The 20,240-nt window shown below is 27.1% G+C and overlaps 1 protein-coding gene across 1 annotated transcript in view; it reads left to right on the forward strand.

Moving 5' to 3' along the window:
- Nucleotides 1-20,240, forward strand: part of LOC129960645 (carbonic anhydrase-related protein 10-like) — a 527,176-nt gene that overhangs the window by 477,661 nt on the left and 29,275 nt on the right. Inside the window, exon 7 of the mRNA XM_056074193.1 lies at nt 4,812-4,966. Coding sequence (XP_055930168.1) covers nt 4,812-4,966 — 155 coding nt within the window. The remainder of the gene's footprint in view (nt 1-4,811; nt 4,967-20,240) is intronic.

Genomic DNA, 20,240 nt, shown 5'->3' on the forward strand with positions numbered 1-20,240 from the left:
AGAAAGGCATACCAAAATAGAAAATGTCTTAGGGTATTTACATAATTATAATGATTTTAAAAATGAAAATGGAAAAGAAGAAAAGAAAATAATCAATTCAAATCTGATTAAGTTTATAGTAAATTTTCTTACAATTTTTTACCCACAAACCTATCCACATTCAGAAGAATTCGGTTCAGTTATCGAAGATTATGATGACACTAATGTCGATAGTGAAAAGGAATTGTCTCTTGAACAAAAATTAGAATTAGCGATTCAACAAACCAAAATACAATACATAAATCAGCTATATCTAAAACCAACCGACGAGAAATTGATTTATTTGATGATGAGGGATTTAGAGGTAAATACTTGGAAAAAGTATATCGAGCATTGCTAACAGTATCACCCAACTAACGTAGATGCCGAAAGAGCGTTTTCGACAGCTGGTAATTTTTACAAAAATATTACTTTTCAGCTTTAATGACAGTACAATTGATGCATTAGGTTTTTTAAGATCACATTTCAAAAATTTGTAATAGTACCACAAACTGAATAGTGATATTTACACTTTTTTTGTGATTTAAATAAATAAGTTGTTCCTTTACTTATTTGTGATTCTTTATATACTGCTATAATTTATAAATTCCATATTATTTTTTGTGATATTTACACTCTCTTATAAAACTGGCAAATAAAACAAAGAGACACCTTGTTTTCTTTCTTTTTCTAAAATTTCAAATACCGGTATTAAAACCGGTGTCCCGGTATTAAGATCTAAAAAATACCGAATACCGGTATTGAAATTTTGGTCCGGTATTGCAATCCCTAATTACAACAGAGTGGTAAACCACATTTGTTTTAAGAAATGCATGAATTATTAAACACCAAATAAAAAACTTTCAATATTTTGAAATGTGTGCATTGTTTTAGGTTAGCAACAGAAACCTTTATATAACGGAAGAATTACCCTAAGAAATGAGTTGAAATTTCCAATGTCCCCATAAAATGGCCTTATTCATCGATATATGCTAAAATTTTAGTGTGTTGCAATTTTTAAAAATTTAAGTCTAATTTTAAATGTTTCCGGATATAATATAAATATAAATAATATAAATATAAATAATATAAATATAAATGATATAAATCTAAATAATATAAATATAAATAATATAAATATAAATAAAAATATAAATAAAATAAATGTGGAAATGTGGACAAATATAAATAAATGTGGAAAATATGTAGAATACGCTATAATTTCATAACTAGAAAGTTTAATTCAATAACAATGGTACTTTTTAAGATATCAATGAAAGTTCAAAATTTAATTTTAACATTAGAAATTCAAAATTTGTTAGCTCATAATTTCAAAATGAATAGACTTAAACTAATAAAACTTGATTTTTGTGAATAATTTTTATGTAGTTTTAAAATTTGATGAGAAAAATGGAGATTACCATTGGAAATGTCCAAAGTGTTTTTTATTTATTTCAATATATATATTTTTCCTTGTAAAATTTTTAATTGAAAAATATTTAAGGGTACGTTAAGTCTTTTCGAATGGTACCTTTCTAATGAATGCAAAATTACGATACCAGAATAAAACTGGGTGGCTCCTTTTTTCTTTTCGTGTCTGTACTTTTGTTTGCGTGAAAATAGTTCCTTTAAATGATCTTAACAGAAAAAGTTTTCCTCAAATTCTGTATTACTTATATTTAAGTTAAAACTCAATTTAAGCTCGTAAAAAAGCAAAAATAGAAGGAATCAAAGGACTACTTCAATCGATATCATAAGATTTAAATTTTAAAATTATGGCAGCAGATATAAAAAAGCGTACTGTATTTAGCCAATATATGAACAAATATAATTAGATTATTAAAATAGTAATTATATAACTAATGAAGGATATAAATGTCTGGTGAAACAATGCATGAAATTATAAATACTAATTCATGGTTTGATATTTTTATGATTTACATCTACGTAATAACCTGCTTCAAAGGTTCCAATGGCACATTTTCAAGAATATCCGTGTAAATGCGAATTTATAAAAATAAAAGAATTTTTTTTTTTTACTCACTGAAATAAACAACATTTTAAAATTTATATATAAAGTTTATTTATTTCGAGGACCTCCATGACCCAATATTAAATTTACAAATACGATTTGTATATAAAATAACTGAAAATGAGCAAATACATTTCTTACCTTCATTAATTGTCAAAGATAAGTTTTAAAACAGTTTAAATAAATACCACGTTATACTGAGGAGAAAAATTGTATTTTTATGTATTATTATTGCATTCTAAACTTAAGACTTGACATAACTGATGTTAGCTTGTTAGTATATTTAAAATAAATGCTTTCCTAGAAGGTTAACACTTCTTGGAAGATCTTACATTTGATGTACTTATCCCAAGTGAAACATCATTTCTTATTTTCTTTTTTCTAAATATTCAGAATTGACAAACATTTTTGTCAAAGTATGAGGCTCCATTTTCTGAATCAAGTGTAGTCGTGATCTCGCCACGTCAGATTTATTCAGAATTCGCTCTTTTACTGGAAAGTTGCATACTCATTCTTCACATCTTTGCCCATATTCAGCATAGTAAGAAGGATAATGGGGTAAGGGGACTCTTTCGATTGCAATCAGAATTTTGAGACCCTCGAAGCATGGATGTAGAAAGATTTGAAATGTATAATTTCCTTGAATTCAGTGACATTTTATAATTTCCCCCCGTTAAAACAAAATTGCCATCCTGTGTGAAATAACTAAGACTAGAACATACAATTATATTCTTCCCTGCTTTGCACTGTGAAACTGAAAATTGAAACATATCTTCTGATGCTGAAGCACTCATTTTTTTAACACATATCATATATATGTCGATTCTCTAAACACAAAATTGTTCGGAATTATGAGTTGAAATCAATATTAATTTCTCAGTTAATTTTTTTAAAGTTATTTTTCAGCAATTTGAAAGGAATCATACGTCTTAAAATTTTTCTTTCTTTTTATGATATATTTTTTTGCTGTCTCTTATTGAAGTAACTAATTTGGGCATCCACATATACACATAAATATCAGTTAATTTTTTGCCATTTTACCCTTTATTATGGTTATAGAAACTAGTCTTTGATTACTATAAAGGAAAAACATATTTCAAATAACTATTCTTATACAAGTAAAAAGCATGAATTCAAGGTATACCAAATTTCTAAGTAATAATTCGTTTTATGGCCCGTTTAGATATTTTAATAACTAACATATAAAGAAATTCTTCTTTCTAAAAATGTATTTTTAATTTATAACATTTTTTTATTTGATAATATTATTCCTTCTGATGAAAATTTTCAGCACTTATATGTGCATTGTTTTCTCAGTCAATCATGAAATTATTTTTGCTTTTTACCTTTTAATAACTGAAACACAGGGAATAAACAACAAAATAAGAAACCGGATTAACGCACATTTCTTGGATAATAATAGATAAAAGTGATAAAAAAGGGTCATGAATTTATTTAAATATCGTTAATCTCGAGGAATCTACTGAAATATTAATCTTTTTCTAAATTTTTGATAATAAACACAAAATATAAATCAGTCAATCGAATGATAGGGTTTTTTTTCTTCTCGCCACACCAAAAGATTTTAGACAAATACAGAATGTTCCAAAATGCATACACATTTTGAATAATTATTAAATTAGCAATTCATAATATGCATCAAAGTTTCATAGTTCAAATTATTTCATAATAATGGTAGAATCTTATCGGTTATTAGAAATGTAGAATGTAGTTCGTTAATGATCGGATGTTGAAGATAAAATCAATCGATAGGGTAACAAATTATTACTTTAAATGTCATTTTCTTTCAATAAATGCTCTCGATTATTAATTGAAGCTGGTTTTCAGCTTTAAATATTATATTTCACGTATCCTCGGAAAGAAAGTTCACTGAAATGAGATTTGAGTTCTACCTCTTTATCCTGAATAGCTGTTCAAAAAAATTCCATCGAGATGAGATTCTATATTATTATATAAGTGGCTATTGTAACACCTCCCAGGAAATACCCTCCTTTTTCAATTAACTCTCGAATGTGCAGATATCAGATAAAGATCATCAGTTCTCGGAAAAGAAAAGTTTTATTGAACTACATGCTGGTAAAATAGTCTACAAGATGACTTAAGATAATATTGTTCGGTCGCCAAGACAGTTTGCATAGTCAAATTCCATGTGATTTCTCTTCTAATTTATATTTTGATTACTGCTTAGAATTAAGATGCTTTATACATTGGTTTAATTTTATTATTGTATTATATTTGGGACATATTTTATACGATTAAAATACTGCGTATATACAGCTACTGAAATTTAATTTTCTCTATATCTTGAAAACTAGAGTTAATATTTCAATAACTATGCAGTACTAGAATCCGCGCTCAAAAGTCGCTTCAAAAATCACTAAATTAATAGTAACAATAGAATTGGACAGTTTAATAAATCAATTCATTGTAAAATTTCACAATTTTAAAAAAATCAAAAATTATTGCTTTAGCTAAAATCATGAACCTTCCGATAGCTGATAAAATTTAGACATTTATATTCATTAATCCAAGATATGAAACCTTAATGTAAGTTACAAATTTTTTGTATGACCATAAATGATGAAATAATGGTTATTACCATTCAAAGTATTCATGTATTTATTTTTATTTTTTTGAGAAACCTGTATTTTTACTCGGTAAAGATGCCCGAACGGAAAAAAAATTTTTATTCAAAATTTTGGTCAAGAATTGTTACATTTTTGTGTTTTGACTTTTCTAGGGCAAATGAAGAATATAACACACATATCAATTCAAGGTTTATTGCCCGATACAAACCAGTTCATGACTTACGAAGGTTCGACTACAATGCCTGGTTGTCACGAAACTGTAACATGGATTGTCCTTAATAAGCCAATTTACATAACAAAGGCTGAAGTAAGTAATTGTTTTTTAAATATTTTAAGAAAATGTTTAAATCTAACTGAAAAAAGAAATTTAAAGATCATTATTTATTATATTTTGTCTTTAAAATAAGTACGACAACTTTTAGGTTGTGATATATAGAGATATTTTATAGTCATATTATATTGTTAATTTCAGTTTGTATGGCATTTTAGTCAGATAAGTAGATTTTTAAAAATATATTACATTTAATAATTCGTTATATTCTAAGCAGAATATTTTATAAATTGTGATTAAAATCAGGCATCAAAATGTTATAAATTTATATAAAAAAGTTAACCAAATGTTATATACAAAATAGTAGTATTTTATTTTCAATATTTGACGATTTTTCTTGTGAAAAAATTGCTTCTTTTCAGACGATGTAATCTCAAATATTAATTATTTTATTCAGAAATAAATAAAAACGAATCTGAAAACCGTTATTGGTTTTCTTTTCATTGCATCAAAAAGGAGTACCATCTGCAGAAATAGATTATCTTTTAAAATTGCTAAGCTTCTTAGACAATAATGCTTTCGTCAGCATAAACATTTGTCTGTCCTTAATAATTTCATGAATCGGAAATGTGCAACTGTCAGTTTTTATCCAATTGTAATAAAAATTAGATTGAGTGAATGTATTTTATATTACGATATATTTTCTCCCCTTTGTAATTGAAAGATGGACTTATTTTCTATTTTAATCAATAGTTCTGTTTATAAAATTGACTGGAAATTAGAAAATAAAGCTTTAAAATCTTCAAATGAAATAATAAATTACGAATCAGTTCTTCTGTATTTATGTGTAGAACTCCCCAATTTTTCAGAAGTATTATGCAGAACTAGAGAAATGATAGGGAGAAAATCTCGCATATTAAACAATGCGAACATCCTGCACTATTCAGGAATCAAGTCGATCAAAGATAGCTGTGATGTATTGCAAGAACTTTCAAAATGAAGTTATTTTTGACATGATATGTGTTATTTTGATAATTTTCCTTTGAAATTTTTCACATAAAAAAACGTTTAACTCTTAACCTTGTTAAACAATATTTTGAGTTAAAATATAGATAGTTGAATCAATCTAGCCTTCCTGTTAGATAAAGACTTAGATTTTACAATTCGTTGTAAATTTTTTAAGATAATTTTATTTTTAACGCAGTATCAGCATCCTAAACAAATGACTAGCTAAATTTACATTCTAATGAAAACCAAAATCCTGAATCAGTACTTAATGGTTTTTCAATGAAATCCCTCATAATATTTCCTAATTATGTGCGGTGAAATATTAAATAGTAGCGCATTATTATTTGTCAGTTTATGCACATATACAACTGCAATTATGCCATTTAAGTAACTTAAATACTGACTACTTCTCAATTTTAAATAAACTCTTATTCAAAATGCATTAATAAATAATTCGAACCATTATAGGTATCTAAATCATTCTATGCCAAGTTAGGAATTTTGTTATACAAAACCTTGACTTAGGTCTAATTCGAAGAATACGTGAAATCCCTAAGGAATATCTGAGCATATCGATGAATATTTCCATAATGAATCTTAAACTAGCTTTCTCGATTGCGAAATGATTGAAAAGTTCTCAATAGATTTCTATTTCTGCTCAAATATTAAATCGGAATCGGATTGTAAACTATCTGCTCTTGTTTGGCCTCAGAGGTGATTAACGAATGATTAAGATCACAATACTTGCATGAAAGTTGCATTAACTTCGCACGCTTCGTCACCTGAATCTTTAATCAAAGATAAATTGTCATTATATACATGTAAGTCCGAAATTCATTTGTAACTTATGATACAGTTGTAATTAACATGTGGATGGAATCCTAGAAAAGCTCAAATTATCAGATGCGTAATCTAGAATTGAATCAAATTTGAATTTAATCTGTTGTCGCTTATCTCTCTCCTCTGATCTTCAGCTATTGAGATTGAAAGGGGGCAGACTCATTTTCACACTCTTAACCGGAGAGCACTCCTGAGAATGTAATTAGCTGCCCTCGCAAAATTGGCAATACAAAGGGAAACATCAATATAAGGGATGACTGGATATGGTTTATCAAACTGCAAAATCAAGAAGGGTATTATTTATCAAAGGAATAATTAGCTGAATAAGAACCTCATCTCTGCTCTTTTCCTGTTCTTCAGTGACTTTACAGACTAATAAAATCCCATTTTTAATTTAAATGCATTTTGCTAGCGGGTATTGAAAAGTATGTCTTCATTAATGAATTAACATATCGTCATTCAATTAAAAATGTTATTTCAAATACTTTGAAAAGAACTGAAACAATATCGCTAATAGATCGCACCTGTTACAGAAACAAACAAAGTCATTCTATTGATTTTAATTAAGTTTAATCTATTTATGATAATATATTTTTCTGATTTATACTTGTACGAGATATTTCAATAAAAATTTAATTTTGTGGATAAGTTGCATTGTATAAATTCCTTGCTTAATAAAATAGATACATAATACAATAAGGATTTAAATTTAGGAAGAACATTATTTAATATTAATCTAAAATCTCCGATATTTTTAAAAAGTCATTTTATTCATAAATATATAAAAATTACAATAATAGTAGTATTTATATATAAATACTCAGTGATATTTAAAATTCTTAGAAACATAAACATTATTAAGACTTATTTCATGGGATAATTAATGTTTTTAAAATAAATCATTAGACATTTTTCAACAAACTTAAACTTTTATTACCTCAAATAATATTGAATTCCATACACTCACAAGCATAATATCGTCTTAGGAAATCAAATTTAGATTATACGCAACTGGGTCAAGCCACTAATGTCAGCTTTACAGATTTCATGAATTAGTTTAATATCTCAATGCAGATAAATGATTTGATATTCTTGTTTGTTTGTTTTTAACTGATAACAATTTTATTTTGGAAAAAAAATGTGGTTTCTGTTTCAATTGGTAAATTATTTTATAAACTGTCCAGAAGAAATCATTTAACAGGTATTTAATCGTTTCTCTGCTTTCATTGTAACCATTTTTGCAATCAAAACTTATATAAATATTTAATACGTTGTATAGATGTACCAATGACCCGCATAAAATGAAATCATCTGTTTAGACAGGAATATTGTTGATTTACTTGATGTATTAATTACCCACCCTGACAAAAAAAAATTCAAAACCTTTTTTTTTTTTTTTGGAAGTAGATACATTCTATTTAAAAAGGATCCATGTTAATTTTATATTTGTTCTATCACTTTTTAATCTCCTGTCGCTTTAATTTGTAGATAAAATCGTTTAACTCTTTCTTCAAATTAAATTAATAATTTATAAAATATATCTTATGTTTGATTTTTAAAAGTTAACCCCTATCTAACATTCTTGAATATCTGAATTATTGGACATTTTCCCATGCTTTAATGCGTTAATCATCGCAGCACCAAAAATTGGTTGGAACATAGGAAACAATTGAACCATTATATATATATATATATATATATATATATATATATATATATATATATATATATATATATATTTGGGTTTGTAAAAATAGTGACCTGTTTTCTATTAAGTTGTTAAAAATGCTGTTTTCGAACGTGCGCAATGTTGCTCACGCGACTTCCGAGATCAGAACTTAAGCAGACAGGGTTTAAAAAAAGCGACTCAAAACCCACCATGTCTGCATTTGTTTTTTTATTTGCTACTGCATTCTACTAACAACACAGTAAAGATCAACGTAAAATTGTGTGTCATTGTTTATAGAGCATGTTTTAGTTCAACACTTATTATATGCGTACAGTAGCGGGAAAAAATGGAAACACCCAAATTTGTTTTACAATCGATCATCCTATGTAAAAACTAAGAATACCATTCTAAAGTTATTAATAAATACAAAAAGTTGCTATGCCTAAACTTTCCATAGGAAATTGTTTACATATTTCAAATTGTACCAGCTTTGAAACTTCCAAAGCAACATTTATTGATCTCATGAATATATTTTTCATGGAAAAATTACCCGGCCTACAAATTTTGGTTTATATACCATGATTGCATGGAGAGATATTTGACATTTTCTGTTGAGGGGTCATTTCCATTTTTTAGATCTAAAAAATCAAAATATTTTCTCGACGTCAGTTGTATAATTTCCTCTTTTACTTTTTTTTTTAGAAAATTTGAAAGTATTTTCTTAGAAAGAAGAATATAAAGTAAATGCACAAAAAGCTTTGTTGGAAAATTTTAATCATTTGATGAATTAAAATCCATTCTCTTATATTTTTAAAATCTTTTAAAATGTTTTTAAATCAAAAGTAAATTATCATTCCTTATCCTTTAAGCATCCTTTGAATTTTATTTGTCACCTTTGAAAATATGAAACTGACTAAATAATAATAAAAAAAATCCCTAACGCAAGAAGGTAAGTTTGCCAATAATCAATCTATTGACCATGAAACAAAGCACTGATTATTGATCAATAACAGCTAATCAGAAAAAATATGCATTTTGTTATTCAGCTGAGCAAAACAAACGACATAATGAAAAATATAATTATCAAATGTGGGCTTATGATTTATCGAAATATTTTATATTTTGATCCCTTTCTGTTTATTCTTAATTTGCTCATAGTTTTAAAAGTATTGCTGACTGATTGCAGATGAAACTAACTTCCAATATAAAGTAGCAAAAGGAAAATAGTTATTGCTTCCTCAACGAAACACAAAACAATCCTTTGGTACATGCACATGAGCATTTATGAAAACAAAAGGAAATATCCTATATATTTAAATTCGCTTATTAACCGAAGTAAGTTTAATGAGTTTTTTTTTATATTTATTCTTGTTTTCTGGAAAGGAAAGGGGAAATAAGAAATTGAAAAAAAAAGAAAAAAATAGAATCAGTTAAAAGCGGATTGGAAAGAAATCCTTTAATACTCACAATATTCGTTTTTTTTTTTTTTTTAATATTTTTTATTCTCAACATCAGTGCAGCTATTGTCCTGCTTATATTTTAAAAGCCAAAATTTGTTATGCTTAATTCTTTCTGTGTATGTTCTTTCTCGCAAAATTTCTCAACTTTTCATCCTGTAAACAAAGCTGAAGCGCTCCGAAAACTCGATAAATAACATATAAATACATTGCCTTAAAAGCCCATTTTCTTTAATAATTTGAAAGCGAAAAAATTTACCTAACTCAGTTTTCCAAATTTTTCCTCATCATTTCTCTCAAATCTTCCTTTTGTTATGCTCTATTGACCATACTTATTTATTCTTCATTTACTTCGTCTCCGCCGCTCTCTCTTATCTATCTGTGAAAGAACTTGTACAATATTCCCTTTCATATTTTTTGATATCTTGTATGTCGGTAAATATCGTAAAGTTAGCGTAATTACGTGCGTTGACCCTTTTGTGCTAATACAGCTAGTTATTCTTTAATTTATGTCATATATATATTTATAATCCATAATATGTGTCGAATATTTATCATTGGTTAAAATAGCGCTTACATTTCCTGAAATGTTTCAAAATATTTTATTTCAGAACAATCGTGAAGAAAGAAATTTCATGTTCTGCTACTTTTTAATTTCTTTCCTTTCCTACTATTTAATTTCTTTCCTTTCCTACTATTTAATTTCTTTGCTTTCATTAGTCAGCTACTTCCTTGATAAATTTTTAATCAGGAAGTTTTTATTTAATAATGTTTTATATTATTAAATTTCAAATTTCATGGGAAAGATTATAATTGATCGAGCGTTAATATGTTCTTTGATACTTACAAAAAAAAAGTGTTTTGTCATTTCGGCAAGTTCCAACCCACAATGTGTATAAAATTTTAACCGAACTTTCTTCCTTCATCAATCAATTTAATTAATTTAGGTCTTAGTTAGCATATTTTTGGATTTTTAAAAACAATTGCCTGCATTTTTCAATGAGAGTTTTGGAAATGAGACTCAGACAGGAGAAACAGAGATAAATATAGATTGAATGACGAAGCAACCAGTCATTTAGTTTGAACGAGGCTGTACCTGATCGGTCGTAAAAGAAAATATGAACTTTCTACGTCATCTATCTGACGTTAACTTTTTGAATGTATAATCGGCCAATGAAATGCAACCATGTCACTTTAACTCATTTGATAAGCCGCCTTTAGTCATCTTGGTTTTGGTCGACGACGACCCGCCTACCCAAAAGGGTGTACGACTTTGAAGGTCGCCGGTGAGAGAACCATTACTTATTTATTAAAAGTCTTACAGTCGTCATCAGAATATGGAAGGTAAATAAGGTTAGGAATCAGTAACACACATAAACATAAAAATGTCCAAATGATGGAAGACATAGTAGGTATAGTAGTATAGTAGATTTAGACATATAGTAATATCAAGCAATGTACCAATATTTAAAATCGTATATATATCCCATTATATAAAGTAAAATAAGTGAATGACACAAATACAAGGTAGCACAAAGCAGGTCCCTTTAATCATCTTTTTAATCGCTGGTCTTTAATGGAATGAACTTTGGAGAAATGCCTGAAAGTCTCAGAATTTTCATTGGCCATTTGCGAACCTCTCACCTGAGCTACCCCTTACCTGAATATCCACGAAAGAAGGGAAACTAATGTCACTGATTGAGTCTCACATCAGCTCAGGACCGTTGCATCTTCCCTGCATGCAGATCATAGTGTATGGGATTAAGACAATCTAACCGACATTCCTATATAAAGTCAGTATTATTTTAATAGTATTTTTGTGAAACTTTTAAAGCATCTGCAAAGTTATAATATTCATATTAAAACTGATTACTATTTCGTTCATAATAATTTATATTTAGAGTAAAAATTGCTTTAAAATGTTGGGGAGTATTTTCATTATTTTTCAGTAAAGAAATAATGAAGAGATTTGAGAGGGTTTTATTTATTTTTTTATAATTATTATTATCATTGCGATTGAATTTGAACCTCTTCACTTTCAAAGCACAACACTGAAAAATTTTGCTTTTTCAGTAATCTTAATTATAGTTTTGAAAATTCTTACCAAAAGAGAGAGAGAAAATTAACTGGCTTTCATATTTTGCATTTTACTCCTTCATTTCCTTATGAGTATGTACTATTCCTATCATCACTGCTTATTACTTATAAAAAGACTTGACATGATTCGCCACTTTCTTTCAAAGCATTCGAAAAAGTAATGCATTTAATTCCCTGATAAATGTAAATTAGTTTTCTTCCATGCTTTAATAAAACAAAAAGCCTTTGTAAAGGACACTAAAGTGTCCTTTACAAAGGCTTTTTGTTTTATTAAAGATTTCATTGCATGAAGACATGTTTACAGGAGATATGTGTTTCACTGGCGTCAAAAGCAAATCGCAGAGAATTCTATATTCATATCTTTTATTTTAATAATTGTTTTCCTGTAGCACTTTTTTATGCTATAATTCATCACGTATCTTACTTCTTCTGATATGACTCGAAATTTGAAGAGAGGTCTAATTGTAAGAATAAAAACATCTAATCATTCCTTTGGGCATCTGAAAGGGAGAGACCAGGAGTTGAAAACTGAGTTCGGGGGGGGGGGGGGAGAATCAGTATTACGGTAGTAGATCTTTAGGATGTTCCTTCTTTAGACGCAACAATCAACCTGTTTCAAGAAAATGGTCCTCAAACTTTCAGCATAGCTCATATACTAATAACGTGCCTCAGTTACCGCGTGCTCGTCTGTGTAGCATTCTCGAGACCAGTGTTCGATTCTACGTTCGTGATTTTTGCTTCTTAAAAAATTTATTTTCTTTCTAAATTATTTCAAATTAATTTAACAATTTTAATTAAAAAAATTTTCATGTTTGATACAAAAATAAATATTGATTTTCCTAATTCTTGGATTATAATTTAATTTTTAGAAGAAAAATAATTAAAAATATTAATGTTTTTTTTAAATATTCCAAATTATTCTAATTATGTTAGCAATTTAAAAATGGTTTCATTAATATAATACTCATTTTTGCATAGAAAAATAAATGCATTTTCTCTTAATATTTGAATTATAATCTAATTGTTTTTAAATATTAAATATATGATCGCGTTTTTCTTAAAAAAATATTTAAATAAAATTACATAAAGTATTAATAATTTGTAACTATTTCATCAATCAAAAATAAATATTTTCAAAATTAATATCTCTCAAAAATAAATGTTATTTCACCTAATACTTGAATCATAGTTTTATTTGTAAGCAGGAAAAATAATTAGAAATACAATTTAAATGATGATAAATATTAATTATATTTACTGACATTATAAAAATATTTCATTAATTTTATATTGGTAATAGAATCAGAAGGGTAATTATCGTAAAAACATTGTTAACAAGATAGATATATTTCGATATTTTGCAAATTTAATAAATAATGATTATCACAAAAGAAAGGAATCGATTGGAAAACCAGTTTCATTTAGTTTCAAAAAATATATGTCTTTCTTCAGAAAATCGGGCGGCGGGCGAAGTGTGCCGTATCATGTTATTAAAAATGTTGAACCATCTGCCAATGCATACCATAACGTAACATTTGCTTTCTAATTTTTTCCTTTTCAGTATTAATATTGAGAATGCATACTGATGTAATTTTATTAATTTCAACTCCTGTCTTTAATTTTCCCATGTACATACGCCTTTGTTCAGTTATAAAAAATAATTTACAATTATTAAAATCCGAAAATTTAAAACTTTGAATTATTTTAAATTAAAATAAATATTTAAATTATTTTATAGTTAGAATTATACTTGAAATTATTTTAATACTTAAAAATTGCATTATAATTATAATTCAAGAACCCTATAAATGAACATAATTGTTTTCCTTTTAGAAATATATTAAAACTTACATATTAAGAAAAAATACATTTATTTTTCCATGCAAAAATGAGTAACATATTAATTGATACATCTTCAAATTATTAATTTATTTTGAATACTTAAAAAAACACATACAAACTTTTAATTATTCTTTTCTAAAAATTAATTTATAATCCAAGAATGAAGTAAATAAATATTTATTTTCGTATAAAAAATTAAAAACATATTAATTTGAAAAGTTTATAAACTGTTAAATGAATTTGAAACAAATTAGAATGTAAACAAACACAAATAGTAAAAAACGCTAACCTCGTGCGGAACTCGGCTATCGTGAATGTGAGGTCGGCGCCTTACCGTCTATGCTTTTCGGGCCATCGATAGTGGCGACACTTTATTAATATATAAGCTATGCTGAAAGTTGGAAGGGCATTTTCTCGAAATTGGCTGGATATTGCGCTTTAATATTTTAAAGAATGATCATCCTAAATGCATACTACTGTTATGCTAAATTTCATCTTGAACGCAATTTCCCAACCTGTGCCCTCTTCTTGTTAGGTAACCAGCTTAATAATCGAAAATTTATGTTAGAACTTCTTTACTTAATCAGAACAAAGTTCATTTAATTAAACTGGCATTGATAAATTCAAAATTTATTAATCAACTGTGTTAAATGGATTAATAAAATCAATAAAAAATTACAAATTGTAATAATATACTATTACAAATATATCTATATTATTGCACATTATCAAAATTAAATGTCTAATAAATAATTTTTTGATGCCTGAATTCTTTATTCCATTTGTGATTATACACAAAGATACAATAGTTATTAATCTTATAAAATTTGAGACTCGTGGAAGAAGTATTGTGCTCTTAACAAACATAATTAAATTTAAAGAAATACGAATGGTCTTTTCCTTCTTATAAAATATAGAATTTTTTATCCATAAATTATTAAGAGAAATAATTCGACAGAATTTTTGAAAAATTATATAGTTAAGAATATATAGTTAATATATAATTAACTGCAAAGTATGTATTACAAAAAAATCCCATTCTTCTGGAATTTGTTATTTTTTGTATATGATATTGTTTCAGCTATAAGAATTCTAACTGATTACAAGGGCCTTGAGTAACTTTAAAGGGCCACATTTAAAAGTAGCCACTGTTAATAATGTATTATGGCAACGGATTTTTTAAAACTTTGATTTCATATATTTTGCCGCTAACGGATTTTTTAAATGTATTTTTAAATTACAACATTGAAGAAAACGATATTTGTCTCAAGAAAAACTGGTACTTCGATTTATTCCCATATTTAATTTGGTTGCATTTTAGTAATTTTTTAACTCTTATTTTGAATAACTTTTCACATATTGAAAATTACTTTTTTTTATATTAAATCTGTATGCAAAATGTGTAGAATACTTTATATTTTCATAACAAAAATAGTTTAGGTTAATATATGGTTTTAAGATTGAATAAAAATTCAAAATTTAATTCTACATTAGAAAATCAAAATTTTGTTAACTCATGATTTCATGATGAATTGACCTTAACTAATGACTGGGAATAACTATTGATGTCGTCTTAAAATTTTATGAGATAAGTGGGTACTGTCATTAGAAATTTTATTTACTTTTGTTTCAATATATAGAGAGCCCTTACGAAATGTTTCATCCAAAAATCTGTAAGAGTATATCAAGCCCTTTCAAATGACGCCTTTATAACTGTACGATGAACGATGCCAGAATAATACTGGGTGGCTCTTTTTTTTTCTGCGACTGTACATACATATATTAAAGAAATATTCGCATTACGAGAAGGAAAAATCAACGTTTCTAGAAATTCGGATGCTGCTATCTAATGAAGAAGTTGATAAATTCATGAAATGTGAGTCCGAATTTGTTATCGCAAATAGCGGTAAGTCATTAACAGAAAAAAACCATATCATAAACATAAGGTCATCCAGCTTATTTTGATCGGTTGGTAACGTTTTGGCAATTATTGTGCATTTATATGGCATGCATGAACCGTAGCTGAGCAGCAGACAAAAAAAGCATAAGATTTCAGGTGCAACATGCCTTATTTATATGGAGCAAAAAATACATTACTTGTGGGCATACTTGCTTCATTTGGTCAATTGCGAATTAAGACATAGAAGCGTAAAACATTTTTATTTCACAATAGATATTTAAAAAATTATTTCCTTCTTATGTTTTCTTAATGCGTAAAACTAATGTGTGGAGAAATGCGTGAAATAATATACAGATCGGAAGAATTAACTAAATATTTATATATTTAATTAAAAAATAAACAGCGTTTTCTATTTTTAAAATGCTGAGTTTCAAAAGGAAATCTGATGATTATTTATGTAATGTGGCTTGACAAATATTGAATTTTTATGTAAAACTTGAAATTTTAAAAAATGTTTTCTGAAAAAAAAATCATGAATTCATAAAAATAATGCATCATTCATGTTCATAAAAATTGTGTTTAAAGTCTATTTCTGAATTTTACACCCCTTCAAACTGCAATTTTTTTTATTTGACTTCAATTTTTTTGAAATGTGATAAATCTGTGGTTTGGCGTATCATAAGCCATTCACGACTTGCTGAAGTGATTTTGAATCTTATTACTAGGTATGAAAACTTACTTAGAAAGGAAACTTTTTTAAAGTGGTGTACTAGTTTTTAGAGAGCAGTGGGCCCGAGGGTTATTAATGTTAAACTTTGTAAACATCGTCAAAAATGAAAACGTTGTTTTTAAAGAAATTTTTAAAATTCACTTTAAAAAATCTAGATATTTAAAAAAATTTCCATCAAACGCTATGAAATATGAGTAGCTATAATTATACTAATTATAAATTATGTAGATTGCATATTAAGTACAAGGATCAATGCATAGAGAAAGTGTTCAAAAAATCCATTTTTTTCATAAATGTTGGGTTCCTTAAGTATTAGAAATTCCAAGGAATAATTAAGAACAATTGGCTCAATTCTGCATTGTCTAATTTAAAATTCCTTTCAATGCCAAAGTTGCTAAAATTTCGGGAAATAAGCAAGGGGACCCTCTTTTGGTAAAGAAGTGAAAGAATTTTAATAGCATTGTTGGATATGACAATATTAATAACGCGTGCGTTTCTACAATCTTATTAACAACAAAGACGAACAGTTTCTTAATTTTTTTCTTCTCAAAAGCGTGATTCAAATCAGCGAGAGTAAAAATATATTATTTTAGTATTTTGCCATTCTGGGAAAAGTTTTTATTGAAAAGTCGGAAGGAAATATTTTGTCCATTTCTCAAGAGTTCAGAAGGATGGAAATATTTTTCTGGTTATTGATATTCCATTTGGTTGACATTTTTTTTATAGATTCGTTTTATTTCCCTACTTCACGACACATCCGCTTGATAATTGATCGCCATTCCTAAATCTGGGAAGGAATTATTCATTAACGTGATATCATTAGAAAAAAAATATTTTAAATTTTTATAATAAAATTAATATAAGAAGATAATTTTTTTTTTGAACTTAGCTCATCTAATAAAATTGTCCGACAATTTTTATTAACGGCTTGTGTTTCATACAATTTCATTTTTTTTATTTCTATGTTAAACTGTTTTTTTTAATTTATTTATTTTAAATCTTTAAGCCTGTAGATATTGACTGCCCTAGAAATTATATTATCATTTTTCTGTAAATTATGTGTTTCAAAACTATAGGAACCTAAAAGAGCATTAATCATTAACCAAATAGTGCATTAAAAATAAGTTCTTAGTGCTAATATTAAATTAACCTTGAAAAAATGGAAAATAATCTACTCCTCCTTCAGAAAAACTTAATTCATGTTAGACATTTTCATATTAAAAGTATGAAACAAATATAAGGTACATTATGTTCCTAATAGCTTTTTTAATATTATATATTGAAAAAGAAAATTGAAACAATATTTTCTAAAAGAAACTTTTCTTTATTTTTTAAGTTCTAGTGAGTTTTATTAAGTTGCCACATGTTTATTCTTTAATATTATTAAAGTATTTACAGCACAAACAGACTTAAATGAATCAATGTGCCTTTCTTTACACGGACAAAAGCACTTGTATTGAAAAACGGTAAGAAAATATTCTAGGATTCTTATTTCAAGTAGCAAAAATTTTTTAGATAATTCTTTTGACTGAATATACGAACATATCTTTTAGCAGATGTTTCGTAACCACAACATTTGTTTTGGTACCATTAAAGTTAACTGAAATTTAAATTGGTAAAGCATATTAGAGACCATTTGAAAGGAATTAATGTTGCAGAACTTTTAGACTAACATCGGGAGCTATTTCATTTTTGACTTATGCAGAAGATTTTTTGTGCATATCGAATTAATAGAGACAGTATAAAAATTTATATCCCGTTTAAAAATATATAAAAAATGTATTATTATTATGTTAATTTGTTCCACGAATTTTACTTTAATAATATATTTACATATGTTCAGTTATTTTATGTTTCTTTATATTCTAGAAAGTTAAAAATACTACATCAACCCTTAATTCTTAAGAAAGAAATGTAAAACTCAAATCTTTGAATACTTTTTAACAATGCAATGCAAATTTTTTTTAACAGCGCATTGTAAAAAAAAAAAAAAAAAAAAAAAAAAAAACAGTGCAATGTAAATACATTTAACAAGGAAGTTTGCAAGTTTTTTTTTTAACAATACAATCAATTCATGCTCTAGTACACTTAGATAGCATGAGCAGATACGTTTGTCATGTGACTTTGATGGAATGTGAATTGATTTCATTAATCATATTTTATAATAAAAATTCAATTGTTAAATATTTTAGCATGCGGAATTTTCCTCTTTCTTTTAATGATTCAACAACCCCCGGGGAGGGCACCTCGAAATGAGAATGAGATGCTTCCGACATGGTGATTGGATCTCCCCACCCTGGAGGGTACACTGATAGGTGGGGGATCTGACTCTTCCCATCGATGACAGGACGTAATTCCTTCAGTGATGGTTGTACCGTGGCCGGTGACGGCCCTTAGGACTCAACCACAGTTCCCACCAATGTTGCTGTTGCGGCGGTCCGGTCATTCAGTTTTTATGGTTTAAATCCGTGTGCCTTCGTGGCGGGTCGGAGAGTTAGATGACTGACTTTAATGATTCAACAAATAAAAGCATACTACTTTTAATTTGTTGTTTACACACTACCAACAAATACACACTGTCTGTAGTCAGTAAAAGGAACAATAATCTTTGGCAAATAATATATATTTAAGAAATTGAGCTGAATTACGTATTACGAAGAAGCCTAGGCCAGAATGCATATTTTAATGAAGTGTAATAGATAACTTTGTAGGAATTATTGAATTAATTTAATTCCATTCGATATTCTTGTATTCCGATTTTACTTTTGCCTTCTGAATAAAAACTGACTTTGATTGCTAAAGAATTTCTTACGTAGAATTACGGCTACATAATAGTGTCTCAGGAAATTCCTTATTCTTATTCTTCTAATATCTAGAGTTATTACTTGAAATCAGAGTTCAAAATCATGGAAACAATTGGCAATTCGTTTGAAGAATTTAATTATTTTTGTTTTGTTTTAAAATTAGAATATCCTGTATATGTTCGAATGAATTGTAGATCATCTGCTGAATAAATGACGATTTAATTTCTTTTATTGACTGAATGATGTGCCCAAGATATTTAATATATTACAGCTCTTTAGTTTTAGAGAAATTTTGTTATGGGATTAGCAAATATCTTCACTTTCATACAAAAAATTTGATCTCAGTAAAGAAAAAAAAACAGCCTTTTTAGGAAGACAAACATTATTAAATCATCAAAGAAATTCGATTAATAATAGTTTTTATTTGAATTTTATTGATTGCTTTACATATGATGGTTTTCTGAGTAATGTTAGACTTTTAGAGTTTTAAAAACTTTGAAAGAAATTTTTCGCTGTCATAGTATTGATCTGCGCTTTTCTATTACTGATTGTATCGTCCAACTTCAGAAATTTAATCAAGTGCGTAGAATGCAAGTTACATATTTAAATGCCTATTACAAATGTCTTTATGGCATTTTTAATGGAGACTTCTGAAAAGTAATAAAAATTGCTTCCTTTTTATATGATATTATTAAATTATAATTTTTAATATTTATGTGATTATTGAGGGAGTATTTTTAAATATTACTACTTCGATGACAATTATGTTTTTGCCATTTGAAGTAAAGTACCGTAACAGAAATAAATAAAAAAAATAACAGAAGCTCGCTATTTTTCTTGCAAAATCATAAACGTATCCAAAAAGTTTATAAAATTAATCAACTTTCTTATAAAATTAAGTAGATCCATATTTAAAATAGTTCATAGAATTGGGATTTAAAACTTCTAAAAGAAGTTATGCTC

Source organism: Argiope bruennichi, chromosome X2 (genome assembly GCF_947563725.1).
Source record: "Argiope bruennichi chromosome X2, qqArgBrue1.1, whole genome shotgun sequence".
Lineage (NCBI taxonomy): Eukaryota > Metazoa > Arthropoda > Arachnida > Araneae > Araneidae > Argiope > Argiope bruennichi.